Below are 17,945 nucleotides of genomic sequence, written 5' to 3' on the forward strand. Positions count from 1 at the left end.
GCTTTTGCTGGACCTTTTACTGACACTGGGGCTTCATAAACAGACCAGTTTTGAGCAAACAAACAGCACTTCATAAACAGCACTTTGGGTTTTTGTGAAAGTGTTAAAGTGCTATATACATGATTGGAGTCGGATTGGATTGGAGTGGATTGGCAAACAAACCAACAAATGGTGAGGAAACAGCCTCAGAATTTTCTAAAAAATGAGAAACTACAGAACATTTCCCACTCTGTTCTCACATGCGCTGACTCAGACTTTACCAGGAGTCATTTCTAGGGCGCTACTGGGATTAAGTCCAGATAATATCTGGGACAAAGGTGGTCGCGTTCACGCATACAGCCACTTCAAGTAAACTCTGTAATATTTCTGGATTACAGTGCATATGTTAAAGTGCATAAGAGATGCATGTCTTTGTTAATAGAAAGGTTGAGGCTTACAGCGATGTTCAACTACTTCTTTACATGCCATGAACCTAACAAGATTAGAAATATTTTGATTGTCCCAATAGTGAGCCTGCAGGATGACGTTGAGAGACTGAGATTGTTTATAGGGGAAGGTGGGAATGACTTGACCTGGCAAGTTTGAGGCAAAGATGCTGGACAGCACTAAACCATGATGTTGAGTATTTGCAGGTTAAAAGCTATGATACTCCCGTGGCTGGGTATGGCCAATGTAAGCTTTGTGCCATTGGTTAAGGGAGCTTGAATTTTCAGCCATTTATAATGACTTAACAGTAGAAACATTTCAACAGTAGAAACAGACTTTTTAGACAGTCTGCCAAGGGGAATTGTGCCTAAACCCTGCATATGGGGCTGTGCATGTGGTGGTTGTGGCCAAGTACTTTCATTCAATGCAAATTGTTGTGCTCACAGTATTTTTTTCTGATAATGGGATCTATCTTAGCATTACTATTATCGTAAACGTGTGTCGGTGTGCACTATCGGGCAGTATTTAGCTAAATTCACTCAACTTTGTGCTCTCAGCGCAGCCTGACACAGCACCCCTCCCTCCATTAATACCGTTAGGGTGACTAGACGTCCTCTTTTACCCGGACATGTCCTCTTTTTTAGATTTAAAAACATGTCCGGACGGAATTTCACAAACGTCCGGGATATTGTTTTTCTAGAGCTTACATAGAACTTCGAGAAGCGTTTTGTTCACAAACTAGTCCCGCCCTCCCCTACTCCGATTGGTTCACTTGAGTGAGAAGGGGGCGTGGTGAAGTAGCTACCGTTATTGGTCAATAACCTTCTCTGTAAACATTTAATTGGTCAGTCTGCATGTCAGTAGTCATGCCCCCCCCCCATTTCACCACCTCAGATCTGGTCACCCTAAATACCGTATACCGCGATAATATTTTATGACGGTAAAAAAAAATGTGGATACCGCCCATCCCTACTACATATTTTACTTTATCTCTGGCCTTTAGAGGTTTAGAAGAAGCTGAACAAGACAAAGTGATAAGACAAAATGTAATGTAAGCTTGAGCAACATGCCTTTATCACTTTTTTTGTACTGCAGTGATGACACTGACCTACTCTGTTGTATCTCAGCCAGACTAGATTTTTTATATATGCTGCATAAATCAGCAAATAGAGAACTAGTGCCCAAATCACTACGCTGAAGTGAGTGCCAGTTTGACTTTTTTCAGAACATGAATACAAATAAATATGAAATTATATATCAGACACAGAGCCACTGCCATGCTTTGTTACCCCTGTCACTGTCTAAATAAAATGTACAATTTAACGGCTGAAGACAATGCATTACTACAGACATCCTGATACACTAAGGGATAGAATGCTATTACCAATTCATGAAATACCAACTAATGTAACTAATACAAACTAAATATGAATTAAGATTTATGTTGACACTAACACACCGGCAGTGCAGAACTGATGATATTAATGTCAAAATAAAAGACTCTATCACATACATTGACAGCTCATGCAGCATGCAATGAGAAAAAGGAATACTCATTTGTTCTGTATATACAGTCATGGTTTAAAGACTTTTGAACAGGTAAAGCCCAGTTTAAGGTCCCAATCTCAAATCTTTACAAATATCTGTAGTTATGGCATTTTGTAAATGTTCTATCTAAAGAAAATAAAATTCAATGGTAGCTGACAAAGATAGAGAGTTTTTTTTATTATTATTATTAAGAAAACAGATGGTTTTAGGTGCATATCTTATATATACTCCACTGTGTCTTCTTTCAGTATGTCAAGCTACTACCCCAGGATATGTCTGATAAAGAGATCTTTCCATTGGTGTTCATGACTATACATGGTGTAATATTTGCAAAACAATATTTCTTAAATGTAATATTGATAATTGTACAGTTATGCATGTTTTGATCATGTACAAAAATTCTAACATTTTAGAGAAGTGTTCATCAAGTTAATAGATAAATGCTTTAATATGTCACCCTGTTTATAGATTTTGAAATATAGCCCTGATGTGGCTCTGAATGACAGTGCGGAATGATTTTCAGGGACTTTAACATAGCAAAACATTTATATTACTGTTGTGGATATGTCCACATGCTTCATGCTTCATGAGCCTCCTGTTTTAACCACCCCCCTCTCCTCCACCCCTTTTCTCATATTCATTTATCCAACGGGGGGGTCCGGCTTCATACGCATTCATAAGCCGCCCTGAACTCTTCCCCAAAAGACTTCTGAGTTCGCCTCCCCGTTTCAGCCTCTACGGGCGTGGTTCGTACTAGCCAAATGTGGCTTTAATGTGGTTAAAATATATATATTTGTTTATTTCTTTTTTCCTTGATCTCAGAAGCTATAATAATTTTAGGTAAAAGGATGATGTTCCACACTGTCTCTGAATGCAGTCTTTTAAAGTCCTTTATTTCCTGTAAGTTCACATGAAGTTGAAGAAAATCAGACCAGCCCACCTTCAGTTTTCATGTTTGAAGTTTTTTACTTATGTGCCAAATTTGGATGTTTTCTGTGGTGGATCGGGGTTAGCATGGTCACTCTGACTACTCCACTATCAGATACTACACAATCAGATACTCAGTATGCTGCAATGCACTGTGTATTCTGACATCTTTCTGTGAAAATCAACATTACATTTTTCAGCAATTCAGGTGGCATCACAGCCCAAGGCCATAATTGAGGCTTGCTCACCTGTTGTCAGTTCAACTACTTTTGGTAGGTCCTAGCCACTGCATACTGGGAATAATCCACAAAAGCTGCAGTTTGTGAGATGCCTTTCCCATTTTTCAAACCATCACATTTTGGCACATGTTAATGTCACTCAGATACTTTTATTTGCTCATTTTTCCTGATTTTTGGGTCTACTTTCCGTTATATAACGTTGTAAACAAGAAAGAAAATATTTACACAATAATATAACATTCATCACCTATTTTACAAAAGGGAAATTTTATTTTTCCTTGATAGGGCATATTAAGGGGCAGCACGGTGGTGCAGCAGGTAAGAGTCGCACAGCTCCAGGGACCTGGAGGTTGTGGGTTCGAGTCCCGCTCCAGGTGACTGTCTGTGGGTTTCCTCCCACAGTCCAAAAACACACGTTGGTAGGTAGACACTCAAAAGTGTCCGTAGGTGTAAGTTAATGTGTGTTGCCCTGTGAAGGACTGGCTCCCCCTCCTGGGTGTATTCCTGCCTTGCGCCCAATGATTCCAGGTTGGCTCTGGACACACCACGACCCTGAACTGGATCAGCGGTTACAGATAATGAATGAAAGGGCATATTAAATAAACAAACTAACACTTTGTTCACTTTTGAACCTTTTTAGAACCTCGGAGAGAGATGGGCAGCCATTTGCAAATGGACAGAAGAGCGCTGGGTACTCCTTCAAAAGATCCTGATGAGTTGGCAGCATTTCACCGAAGAACAGGTACAGTAGAAAACTGTTATCTATAATATTGCCAGAAATGCTAATAAACAGCACAGAATGAGCAAGAGCTAATATTTCATGAGTGTTTAAATGTCCCCTGTTACATTTTAAAGTTACTAATCTAATCTGCCTGTTTTTACAGCTTTTATTTGATTCATGGCTAACACAGAAGGAGCAGTTAATTCTTTCCATCCAAAATACAGCTGACCCCAGTGAAGTTGCTGCCAATCTCAGAAAGCTTGCTGTAAGTAATGTTGCATGGAAATAGATATATAGGATAAACAAATCTAAAATTGACATAAAAATATTATAAAATTCCAAAATGTGACATCTGGTTGGCCTAAAACAGATTATTTGATATGATAAGCATAATATTTGACGCTTTCTGCTCCCACATTTAAGTAAGTGGAGGTTGTGGATTGGCATAAGTGTGTGAGTGTCACCCCGTGAAGGACTGGCACACCCTCCAGGGTGTGTTCCTGCCTTGCGCCCAGTGATTCCATGTAGGCTCTGGATCCACCGGGACCCTGAACTGGAAAAGCGGTTACAGATAATGAATGAATGAATGGATGAATGAAAAAAATTATACAGTTATTCACTTTGAAGGAGGCCTCTAATGTTTAACATATATATGTTTACGGAAAGTATGTAGGCATACAATATGGATATGGTATTTTCTGTGCTTTAAGCTTACAGGAATACTTCCAGTTTTTGGAAATGTACAAATATTTAAGTAAATGCAGAATCTCATTGCCCTCCATAATTATGAGATGTAGAGCAGAAATTTTATAATGATGAGAAACTGTATTCCCTTTAAATACTGGATGTTTTTGAGGAAAAATATTAAGCTTTTTGTTTTTCCTTTTTGTGTTATTTTTTTATGCAGATTCTGAAAGCAGACCTTGAACTGAAGAGGCAGACCATGGACAAGCTTTGCTCCCTTGTTCAAGACCTGTTATCCAAAATTAAGAATAAGGAGGCAGCAGGGAAACTTGAAGCAAGGTTAGAGACGTTTGCTCAGCGCTGGGACAAACTGGTGCAGTCTCTTAATCTCACCAGTACCAAGGTGATTTTTGATATTTTTGAAATTGTTGTACTATGGTTAGTATTTACCCTTTGTCATTCAAAGCTTTTTCCTACATTATACAATATATTTATTTATTTTTTTTGTTTCTTGTAGTTTACAACCTCTGTCACTACAACCCAATCTGAACTTATGCATACAACTATGGAAACTAAAGTTACCACACATCAGAAAAAGATTGTGAAGCATACTAAGGAGGGTAGGGCTACTTCTCCCCCTCAAAAGAAGCGTCAGATTGTTGTGGACTCAGAACTTCGCAAAAGGTAAACTTTATTATTTTCATACTGGTGGCCTGCATATGTATAAAAATTAAAAATGATAGATCATCATCCAAAACAACAACATTATTTATTTATTTGGTTGTTTATTACTTTGCAAATTTCCTTTTCCAAAAAGGTTGGGACAACATAAATGTAAATAAAAATGAATGAAATGGTGTGCAAATGTTTTAAGCCCTATATTTAACTGAAAATGGTACAAAAACACCATTTCAAATGTTGAAACTGAGAAAATGTATTGTTTGTTTTTTAAATGTATGCCAATGTAGAATTTGATGCCAGCAACACATTGTTAAAGAAAAATTGACAAGACACCAGGTCATTGGCATGATTGAATTTAAAACAGGTACTTTCACTGCATGAGCTCTGAAACATTTCCCAAAATCATTATCTGTGAACATTGTTCTTTTCTGCATTTAGAAATGCAAAGAATAAAACTTATAAAAAGAGGATCTAGAAATGGTGCTGACTTCCCAGGGCCTGAACATATTTAAGATGGACTGGGGCGAAGTGAAAAAGTGTTCTTTGGTCTGAAAAAAAAAATTTTTGTTATAAGCCTACAGTTTAGAAACTAGAATCTGTTATTGTATAGGGATGCATTAGCGCACATGGTGTGGGTGACTTGGGCATCTGTGAAGGCACTGTTAATACTGAATGATATTTATACAGATTTTGAAACATGGGTGGACTCTGACTGTTTGAAAGGCAGGGATGAAAATATAAAAAGGGCACCTAGTGCAGGACACAGGGCTGTGCTAGCATGCCAACACAGCTCCAGGGGCCTGGAGGTTGTGGGTTCGATTCCCACTCCGGGTGACTGTCTGTGAGGAGTTGGTGTGTTCTCCCCGTGTCTGCGTGGGTTTCCTGCGGGTGCTCCGGTTTCCTCCCACAGTCCAAAAACACACGTTGGTAGGTCGATTGGCGACTCAAAAGTGTCCGTAGGTGTGAATGTGTGTGTCTGTGTTGCCCTGTGAAGGACTGGCGCCCCCTCCTGCCTTGCGCCCAATGATTCCAGGTAGGCTCTGGACCCCCGCGACCCTGAACTGGATAAGTGATTACAGATAATGAATGAATGAATTACGTTATTAGGAAATTTGATTACATATTGCAAATATAAACTGTCATGGCACCATCTTGGGAAAGCCTGCCCCAGGAGGGATGTTACAAGGGCACTGCTTCATGTTTTCTCACTTGGAAGGACATCTGAGAACTTTTTTTTTTTTTTATACAAAGGGGATGTTGAATTTATCCCATTGTGGCATCACTTTTAGGGCCACTGCATAATATTTTCTCCACTGACAAGGATTCAATTAGAAAACGTACCCATATTCTCTGTAATGTAGATACATCCTTTGCATGTCATTTTTTCTACTGGCAAGGGCACTGTCAAGGAGGGGCACAATAGCAGACACTTAATAATGCACCCTTGTTTTTTTAAAGGCAACCAAATAAGGGCACTTCTTAAGAAACATTACCAAAATGTCTTGCTCTAGAGGGCACGTCATCACAATTTACTGCAAGAAATGGCACCCAAGAGGGCACTCAGTTATATATTTGCCATATGAAGACCAACCATAAGGGCAGTTTGTCTTGTTTTTGCCACTCTAGAAGGCACTTTAGCAAGACTGGCCATGATTTGTAGCAACATGCTATTATCCAGACTGGGAAGCCATATGAGAAGGCCTTGCTTATTACTTCATAACAAGACTGATTCACATTCTTCAAGGATTACAACAGCCTGGCTCTTTGTAAAGGATTCTTGGTGCAGCTGGTAGTATCACACCGCGGACCCACCACCACCATCCTGAACTGGATAAGAGGTTACAGATCAAGGGCGTAGATTTGCTCTTGACATTGGTGGGGGCCTATGAATCTCATTCATCCATTCATTATGTAGCAGAGTCAGCAATAAATAGTCATTAATTAATTATTATTTATTTGATTACAATTATTATGATTGATCTGCTGAGTGGGTAACAAATACTATTTAACCCTTTGGAGTCTGCGCTCCTGCCAGCGGGATAATTCAGAACTTAAACATACTCCCAGAAACCATAAAGGGTCTAATTTTCAAATATATGGAGGTTGAAAAGAAATTTATGTTTAACTGGTAGATATAGAAAGAAAAGTAACAAGAGGCAGACCTCTCTCTGAGACTCAGACCACAACCCATGATGGCCCACCCATTCATATTTATATGATAATAACATGATAATCCGGCCGCACTTATTGGAAGATTACGATGTGTAAAAACGCTCAAAAAGGGGAAAATGGCTTGTAATGAAGTTTGGATGCTCTCTGCTGCTTTCAAGCATTCATCTTTATGACTCATATTTATGGCTTCCTTGCTCCAAAGCAGTTGCTAAATAGCTAAAATTGCACCATTTAAAAACAAAAGATTTTGTTGGTCTCATTGATGGGGTGGGGGCTAATGGACCTTTATCTTTGACTGTGGTGAGGGGATTTCTCACCTGTGTTTCACACTATGAATAGTGTGTGTGAGCCACAGGTATAGAAAAATACAGTGTCAAATCAGATTCATAGCAGTAGAAGGAAAATAAATTAAATTAAAATATAAGAAAAATGAAAACAGTAGTGATGCATGATATATCAGTGGCCAATATATTATTTGACATAGATTATTAGGTATTGCAATTGGTCTGATATTGGAACTTTAGCCAAAAATACAACTGTTAAATTAGTGCAGTTTAATTAGTGCTTGTGGATATGCACTGACGCCTGTAAATATAAAACTAATATCTGCCTTGTGGAGGTTTTTTACAGTTTCTGCAGAGAACGGTTTCTGGCATTAAATATCTTTGTGGTGAAATCTAATTTAAAGTATACCGCTCAGTACATATAGCTCAGTACAGATAGCGGTGTAAACTCACACACACAGAGCAGGTTAAACGACAGAAAATACTCAACCACCACAATGCAGGAGCAATGGGAATATGAAAGTAAGCCTCACTTAGGTCAGACGTCTTAAATAACTCATTCAGGGGTTTTAATTTGAGGATATCAACCAAATTCAGTATTGTAAGAGTCATTAAAGAAAATGATTCAGGTTCCTTAGGTTGAGAATCTGGTGGATCCTCCCAATCTCTTTTTTGCATGAGAATGTAAACTGAACAATGCCATTGTAACTGAATGATACATGTTTCCAACTTAATGGCCCACTTTGCCAATAGGAAGTTTTATTCTATCCACAAAATTGTGGTCTGAAGTGAGCTTTGTACAAAAGTTCTGAAGGGCTGATGAGAAGGGACCGTTGCCAGACCTGTCATCAGCACCCCAGTAATCAGGAACTGGAGGTAATGAAGAATAGACCTACATTCATTCGACAGGGGAGTTTGTGAGATCAAATCTGGTGTTGGGCTCACTACAGAACTGCCATGAGACATTTCAACTCCCAAATGACAAATCCCAGACCATGGAGCATGGCCTCCAAGACTTCCTTTACCATAGTATCGGTTTCTGTCAACTGTAACAACGAATCCACCACCAAGAGAAAATGAGAGATAGTGTTGTCAATCCTACCAGTATGTGCTGCATGCATATTGGCACTGACTCTATTGTTGTACTTGTGCATGGTGTTGGCCAAAATATCTCTGGACATATTGCCTTATCAGGCAAGAGACATCAAAGAGACCATACGGTCCACATAGGGCTTGCTTTCCAACTGAAACTGGAGAGCATCTGCTATGCTTGTAAATGAATATGACAGAGAAATGTGGTACATATGTGCAACAATGGTTGTAAAAGCCAGGGGAAATTAATAATAATAAATATTACTATAAATATAATAATACATTACAATTATACAGAGCTTTTCAGTCGTTCCATTTAGTAACAAAAACAGCGCTGCTTGTACCTGTGCTAGGTTGTACTGTGTCCAAACTCAGACATTCTAACAGTGTCCTCAAATGAGAAGCATGGGAGAGCTGGGAAGCCACCACTTTGGTGCCCCCGGCCTGAGGTGAATAGGGAATTAGTGGCTGCGGTTAAAAAAATGTCACTTGCACTGACATTCATTGCCATGGATGGATGCAATGGATGGAAAACACCAATATTTGTTCTCCCTGTGTAAAAATTTGTGAATATAGAAGGAGGTTTGCTCAGTTATTGTCCACAGGTGTTGAAGTCACAGTTTTTCTTGTCAGGTGGTGTTGATGGCCTAATTAAGATTGTTAGAGGTGTGTATTTCAGCGGGCTGTGCACTATAAAGACTGGACAGGGTTTTAACTGCTAATTTGCATTTTTTTTTCCAGGTTTGATGTGGACTTCACTGAGATTCATAGTTTCATGACACGCTCAGAGGCCATCTTGCAGAGTCCAGAATTCTCAGTGTCACGTAAAGAGGGCAGTGTAGCAGACCTCTATGATAAAGTCTTGGTAAGATCCATGATCCAGTTAATAAAGTCTTTATCTGGCCCCATTTTATTATTCATTTTCTTTGGACATATTACATATTGATATATGGATTTTAAGAGTCTGTGCTCCCACCACTGAGATAAATCAGAACATGAATCAAAACACTTAATTCAGCGAGTTTTTCTCCTAGGACCGTAATGAACACCCCCAAGAAACTTTGAAAGGTCTCAAAATAACAAAAGGCATGTTTCAGTCTGTGGGTCAGGGTGCAAGCCTTGATGGCCCACCCATTCACAAGTTCAGCTGTTCAGATGATAACAGCATGGTAATCAGGCAGCTCATACAGAAGGATTATTGCATATTGCAAAGTGTGAAAACCCCTCATTTAATATTGTAAGCACAAGCACATGGCTGGATTTTCACACTGAGCACAGAGCTTCAAGATGATGGGTAAGTAAAATCTGTTTGACCTGTTTTTTAGGCAGTGTTAGATAGTTCAGTAGCATATATTAAACTGAATGATTTCACGGAAGCCTACACACACATTCAGGTGTATGTTCTTTCATGCAGAGGCACAGAGCTTAGCTAATGGAAAAAAGAAGTAGCTTGTAGTAAATGTGCTCTATGCAGCCTTTAAGCACTCGTCTGAAGCACATATTTATGACTTTGTATGTTCAGTTTAGGTCATTGCTAAATAACTGAAATACAAGAAGGTACAACCAAGTACAGCTTTGCCGTTTAAAATAGAATAGAATAGAATCTTTATTGTCACTGTACACAGGTACAGTGAAATTTTGCATGGCATCTCCAACAGAGACAATAAAAATCAGTTCTAAAAGTAAAATGCTAATAATAATGATAGTGATATACAGAGGTGGCATTGTGCTATAGCAGGTAAGAAATTACACTGTACATAAGTAGTTATAAATATTAAGTACTTGTAAGTACTTAACATGTGAATGTTGCATATTATTTTATGTGGGAGTTGTGGTCTTTCTTGGGAAGAAGCAGTTTAATGTCAGCTGTTCAGACATATAGACTACATATAACTGTAGTGTTTCAACCCTTTCCAACTTTTCTCCATGTATGTGGAGGTGACGATGGGCTGTCCCTCTTGTTCTCCTGTAGTTAATGTGGATCTTTTTTGTCTTAGAGGTATAATTGACCAGGTTATTGTTCCTGTACCAATACCAATCCTGTACTGAGCCTTTTAGGCCATCTCCTCATTATCAGAAATCAACTCTTGTGGTGTGATCAGCAAATTTGGTTATTTTATTGGAGTTTTGAACAGGGTGCAATCATGTATGAAAATTGTGAAAAGCATATGGATATGTGTCTCGCTGAAGTAGCCTCTGTGATGAGTTTGTCAGGTTTAAATGACTGAAATACTTGCAAATATGTGTGGTGGCTGCCAAAATGTGCAAGTGGCAAATTCATAAATTATGCAAACTTGAGGCTCTATCTGTATGGTCTCTTCTTACACTTTTCAAATTAACAACTGTGGAGACTAATGGCCATTACTGATATTCAATGTGTGAACCACTTGTGTTGACAAAAACTGTGTCACATCAGATTTGTAAAAATACAGAAGTAAAACGACATAACATTTCAGAAAGCTGTTCGTGTGTAGCCAAGGCCCATGTCTAGAAAAAATCAGTGCTCAAACAAAAACTCAGCACAATTGTAAATAGGTTTTCGGAAAATCTATGTTTGGAGTTAATTTAAACAAAAACACTCAAATGACATTCTAACTGCTTTCACATTATTGTTGCTGAGTTTGTACTAAATATAAGAATGTGTAGCATTGTGTTAGTGTTTTTACACAGTTAAAAGAAAACTACTTCAATTGGTAACAAGTAATTCAATTACGTTTATCCAACTTAATTTTTTAAGTGTAACCTTAAAAACTTAAAAAATTAAGTTGGATAAACTTAATTGAATTACTTGTTACCATTTGAAGCAATATTCTTTTTACAGTGTACACTCTAAAAAGAACCAACTTAATTGAATTGCTTCACTTGGTAACAAGTAATTCAATTAAGTTTATCCAACTTAATTTTTTAAGTTTTTTAAGGTTAAACTTAAAAAATTAAGTTGGATAAACTTAATTGAATTACTTGTTACCAATTGAAGCAATTCAATTAAGTTGGATCAACTGTTCTCTTTTTAGAGTGTACACTCTAAAAAGAACCAACTTAATTGAATTGCTTCAATTGGTAACAAGTAATTCAATTAAGTTTATCCAACTTAATTTTTTAAGTTTTTGAAGGTTGAACTTAAAAAATTAAGTTGGATAAACTTAATTGAATTACTTGTTACCAATTGAAGCAATTCAATTAAGTTGGTTCAACTCTTCTCTTTTTAGAGTGTAGGTACACTCTAAAAAGAACCAACTTAATTGAATTGCTTCAATTGGTAACAAGTAATTCAATTAAGTTTATCCAACTTAATATTTTAAGTTTTTGAAGGTTGAACTTAAAAAATTAAGTTGGATAAACTTAATTGAATTACTTGTTACCAATTGAAGCAATTCAATTAAGTTGGATCAACTCTTCTCTTTTTAGAGTGTAGGTGAAATCTCTAAAAATGTTAAAGCATTGTCACACTACCTCATGGATGAATGAATTGCTTCAAACACCAGAGGGTTAACAGAAAAATTTGAATGTATTTTTGTGACACTGTGTTATATTTCTCTCCTAACACTTTTACTCTTCTTGCAGGCAATAGACAGGGAAAGACCAGAGAAGTTCAGAAAGCTGCAAGAAGCAACACGCTCAGTTCAAGCACTAGTAGATCAGCTCACAAGTGGTAAAAATCATTTTTTGAGATTATTGTCATGTAAAGTTTAAAAAATTCTGGAAGGAACTTCTTAATGTCAAAGCAAGCCGTTTAAAATAACAGCTCCGAGAAGTTTGGACATCTCGTTAGTCATTCGTGGAATAGGGCTATTCACTGTATAGAACTGTGTACCAGCCCTACATCTGCACAACCCAAATTATGGTTTCAAACCTATTAAGAAGGCAAGCAGTTTTACAACTTAACTTGAACTACTTTAAAGAATCTAAAGTATAAAACATTCTGGTTTGTTTAACACTTTTTGTTTACTACATCATTCCATGTGTTTCTTCATAGTTCAGATGTCTTCCAGAAAATAATAAAAAACAAAGAAAAACTATTAAATGAGAAGAAGTCCAAACTTTTGACTGGAAATGTATATAAACAATATGTGGAAAATAGACCCAAAACAAGTGGGCGTGTTTAAACATTTGATGACTGGTACTGTATTTCATCTCGGCACAGCAGGTTCTGTACAATTTAAATTTGAAGAAGGGCTGGATAAAACCCCCCGCCCTCCGAGTTGATTTCCAAATAGGGCTGTATAAATGAATTAAGCCCTGCAACAGAAGGGCGTGGCCAGGAGCAGATCTAGATCTGACCTAGATTTCTTTAAATGTATTATATGTAAATACTTATAATTTATCTGTGATTTCTATTAATTACACAATTTTCTTTCATTTTTTTTAGTTGGGCAGAATTCTGATGACATTCAACAGGCTGAGCAACAGTTACGTACCCGATGGGTTGATTTCTGCGCTCTCCTTGCTGAAAGGCTGGCATGGTTGGCCTACCAGACCAAAGTGCTGGCTTTCTACAATCTCTTCCAGGAGTTGGAGCAGAATGTAGCCAATTCCGAGAACTGGCTAAAAGTGCAGCACCCCCCGGCATGTGATCCAGAACCACTGAGGATCCAACTTGAGCGCTGCAGGGTAACCACCAGTGTCTGCCTGCATGCATGGCATCTTGTTTCTCTTTAGATGTGTTTTCATTGTCTGTCTGTTCTGTGTCCATATACAGGACAAAGTCTGTCTATTCCTGTGTCTTTCCAGGTAATGCCCTTTACCTGCTGCATGTGTTAAGTTGTTCTCTCATCCAGGACACCATGTACCAATGACCTAAAGCAGTTTTCTATAAAACAGACCTAGGCGCCCTATTGCACTGAACATTTTGATTCCTTATCTGCACCTGAGTGCAGGTTTGCTAATATTTTTTAGGTCTGTCAGGTTTTTTATTGCAGATATATACTGTATTACAGGAGGGCCTGATTGGGCTATGCTAGCAAATATATAATAACAAAAATGAACACAAGGAATGTATGCCATGTAAAATCTCTAATAGCCAGTGCCCTAAATGAAGCTTAAAATGATTTTCTTTACTACTCACTTTAGAATTTCCTTTCAGAACTGGCAGACGTTTTGATTTTCATGGAACATTTTTGTTGAAACGCTACTACTAGAGAATATTAGCTCTTTAAATTAGTTCACAAAGCAAAATTGTAAGCTTTGTGTGCTCCACAGTTCATATGAACAAAATTAAATATATTTTGTTTGTTAAAATAGCAACAGCTTTATTCTTTGCCATTTTTCATTTCTAGGATGAGATAGTTCGCTTTTCTGCACTTCAGCCACAAGTGGGGCAACTTGAAGAAAAACTACATGAGTTGAGGGAGAAAGAGGATTCATCGGTTATCTTCGATGCTGATATAACTGCCTTCCAGGAGCACTACCAGAAAGTCCTCGAAGACTTAAAAGCCAGAGAAAAACAGCTGATACTGGGTGAGCGATATTATTACTGGATGAGAGTAAAACTAAATTGTTCTGGGTTTAAAGCAAGTACTTTTTTGTGTGGGTGCTTTGGAAATTAAACAAGATTTAATTTCCAAGCAAAAAATATATATTTTGAACTATTAGCCATGTTACATGTTACACATTTTCAAATATAATGTTTAAAGTCAGAGAACATCCCTAAAGCTGCTGACAAACTTATGCTAAAACAAAGTCATTCGTTCATTCTCATTAACTGCTTCTCCAGTTCAGGGACATGGTAAATCAGAATAAAAATTGTTCATACATTTCCTTGTATCCTTACACTGAAACATTACATCCCAAAACTTGTATAAATAGCTTTGAAATCTGAAATCTCACAACATTTTGCCCATTCTTTAAATTCCTGACTCACTCTATGGACAAAAGAATTGGGACACCCCACCTAATCCTTAGGTGTTTCAATCAACCATACATAAGATTAATTCACACATATACATTATACATAGTGGTGAAGAGAGAGCTGAGCCATAAAGCAAAGCTCTCAATTTACCGGTCAGTCTACGTCCCCACTCTCACCTATGGTCATGAGGTCTGGGTAATGACCGAAAGAACAAGATCGCGGATACAAGCGGCCGAAATGAGCTTTCTCCGACAGGTCGCTGGGCGTACTCTCGCTGCTCCTTCGCATTGAGAGAAGTCAGTTGAGGTGGTTTGGGAATTTGATCAGGATGCCTCCTGGACGCCTCCCACTGGAGGTATACCAGGCACGTCCAACTGGAAGGAGGCCCCGGGGTAAACCCAGGACACGCTGGAGGGATTATATCTACCGGCTGTCTTGGGAATGCCTTGGGATCCCCCAGGAGGAATTGGTGGATGTTGCAAGGGACAGAGACGACTGGGCTTCTTTGCTCACCTTTGCCACCGCGACCCTGAAATGGAGAAGCGGAAAAGAAAATGATGATGATGACATTATACATATTAGTATTATAGATACCATACCAATCACAGTGGATCCTATTTTAAATCTATAACCACCAAATTGTGCATAATCTCTTGGTATGCTGAAACTGAGCCACCCTCCACCAAGCTTTACACTTGGCACTATGAAGTCAGACAAGTACGGTTCACCTGGCAACCGCCAAACCCAGACTTGTCCATCTGATTACCACACGGAGAAGTGTGACTCGTCACGCCAGAGAACACTTCTCCACTGCTGTAGTCCAGTGGCTTTATGTGTGCTTTATGTAAGGCATGGATGCAGCTGCTCAGACATGGAATCTCATTCCATGAAGCTCCCTACGCACAGTTTTTGAGCTAATTTGAAGGCCACATGAAGTTTGGAGGTTTTTGGCATTTGACTTTGCAGAATGTTGGTCACCTCTGCGCACTATGCGCCTCAGCATCTGCTGAACCCCATTCTATCATTTTACATTGCCTGCCTCTTTGTGGCTGAGTTGCTGTTGTACCAAGTCACTTCCACTTTGTTACGATACTACTTACAGTAGACTTTGGAATATTTAGTGGGGAGGAATCATCATAAGTGGACTTGTTGCACAGGTGGCATCCTGTCACGATACCACACTGGAAATCACCTGGGATATCATCGCAACCACTTAGCAGAACCTAAGCAACCACCAGGGATACTATAGCAGCTGCCTAGTTACACCTTAGTAACCACTTGAGATATCACAGCAAGCACCAGCAACCAGCAGCAAGCATATATTGTTCCACTGGCTTAAAAAGATCAGCACATCTCTGACTGAAGGCCCATGCTGGTTCACCATAGGACCTCTAACATTGCTGTCCTGTGTACAAGATCTACTTTTTAATCACCTAAATCTCTTAAACTCATTTTAAGTTTACAGAGGCTATCATTCTGAAAAATAAGCACATACAAATAATACCAAACAGCTGTCCGGATATAAAGTGATTATGTTGAAAATATTGACACTGTGCTGGATTAAGATGATTTAGAAAGCAATGAAGGAAACATTTGTACACTCGACTGTGAATGTAAAAGGGCTAAAGTGTGACATATTATCTAAACTGACTGGTGGTCCGCTCAGAAAATACTGTGCAAAATGCCAATAGACCACCAACTTTGCCCTCATTGGACCAACCATGGTCTGCTTTTTTCATACTATCAGGACAAAAGCTACCACCTCTGTTACCATAGAAGCTGCTCACCTGCATTTTAAACTAAGTCAAGATACCATAGTAACTGCCTAATAGTGCATTAGAAACAACCAGGGATAGCATAGCAACTAAATATACTATGTGTTCTAATTAGTTTGCAAGTAGACAAAGCACTTTTGTAAGTAGCTCTGGAAGCGGGCTTCTGCTAAATGCAATAAAAGTAAGTGTGATGATGGAACATCAAGAGACAAAATCAAGACATGCAAATAAAATTCCAAATCTCCCTGTGTTCCTGTTTTAGTCCAGTCTAGTCTTCCACCTGCTCACTACAAAGACGTTATGGCAGCTCTGATGTCCTGGTTACAGCAATGTGAGGCGAAACTGGCTCTCCCTTCCACAGCAGTAACTGAGTACCCAGTCATGGAGCAGAGGCACAAAGACATGACGGTATTAGTTTATTTTCATTGTTATTTTTTTAAAATCTTCTATATTTTTGTAGGGTTTGGGCAGTGTCTATTAAATACTAGATGAAAAATCGAGTGCAGTTCATAATTGTGTCAAGTACCAAATTCAGTATGAATCTAGTGTATGGATTTTTTTCTGGATCAGTTCTGTAAATGTGTCAGGCTCACTGGGGCAGACTGACGGAGGCAGACACAAATGCTAAAACACAAAGACTTTTATTTATAACAAGGATGGCAAAAAAAAGACTGACTAGGATTATAAAACAAATGAAACAATGACGGGGAGACAGAGACTAGAAAACAACAAGACATAGGAAACGAAACAATACAAATGACCGACAACTAGGAAGTGACATAAGAGGACTTAAATACCAAACCAAGACAACGGACACCTGGAATAGATAACGAGGGGGACGGATTACAAATGAGACTGATGAGGACAAGGGCGGAGACACGAACAATAACAAACAGAGCCATGTGCTACTTGAGCACATGGTGGGGAAAACAGACAACAGGACAAGTGTGTGACAGATGTCGCCTCCTAAACGCACAACTCGCAGGGCGCATACACCTAGACCCCCCAGGAGCTGGTGGAGGAGAGAGCACATGACAGGACAAGACAATGAACCAACAGGAGACTGGACTCAGGACAAGACAGGAACAGACAAAGGAGCTGGGGACAGGACAGGACCGGATACAGGAGACTGGACTCGGGACAGGACAGGAGACTGACAAATGGGAGCAATGGGAGACCAGACCGGACTGAACAAGAGACTGGAACGGAGATTGAACAGTGGACAGGAGACTAGACTGAAACGGACACTGGACAGGACTAGAAACAGGAGACGGGACTCAGGACAAAACAGGAGCAGGTACTCGTGACTGGACGGAGGACAAGATAGGGTGCTGGACATTAGACTGAACACTGGATGGGGACTGAGATGGGACATGTGTAGAAAATGGAGACAAGACTGGGGACAGAACAGGATTAGAGACAGAAGACTAGACGGGGGCAGGTGACAGGACAGGGTGCTGGACATTAGACTGGACAATGGATGGGTATGGGGACTGGACACTGGATGGATATGAACAAGGAACAAGGACAGAGACAGGGACCAGAACA

At 39.1% G+C, this 17,945-nt stretch overlaps 1 protein-coding gene across 5 annotated transcripts in view; it reads left to right on the forward strand.

The window, feature by feature from the left end:
- dmd (dystrophin) overlaps positions 1–17,945 on the forward strand; it is a 163,759-nt gene that overhangs the window by 24,024 nt on the left and 121,790 nt on the right. For 4 of the 5 annotated variants that reach the window (XR_010800422.1, XR_010800423.1, XM_066661558.1 and 1 more), the window contains 9 exons: positions 3,781–3,882; positions 4,025–4,126; positions 4,769–4,948; positions 5,063–5,229; positions 9,516–9,639; positions 12,339–12,426; positions 13,144–13,385; positions 14,051–14,231; positions 16,660–16,805. Coding sequence is in view for 3 of the 5 variants with exons in the window: in XM_066661558.1 (XP_066517655.1) it covers positions 3,781–3,882; positions 4,025–4,126; positions 4,769–4,948; positions 5,063–5,229; positions 9,516–9,639; positions 12,339–12,426; positions 13,144–13,385; positions 14,051–14,231; positions 16,660–16,805 (1,332 nt within the window). In the remaining 2 variants the exon portion in view is untranslated. Of the gene's footprint in view, positions 1–3,780; positions 3,883–4,024; positions 4,127–4,768; positions 4,949–5,062; positions 5,230–9,515; positions 9,640–12,338; positions 12,427–13,143; positions 13,386–13,478; positions 13,506–14,050; positions 14,232–16,659; positions 16,806–17,945 lie in introns of those variants that run through there. The other variant, XM_066661560.1, reaches the window with a different exon arrangement.

The sequence above is a fragment of the Hoplias malabaricus genome, chromosome 2 (assembly GCF_029633855.1).
Source record: "Hoplias malabaricus isolate fHopMal1 chromosome 2, fHopMal1.hap1, whole genome shotgun sequence".
NCBI classification, from domain to species: domain Eukaryota; kingdom Metazoa; phylum Chordata; class Actinopteri; order Characiformes; family Erythrinidae; genus Hoplias; species Hoplias malabaricus.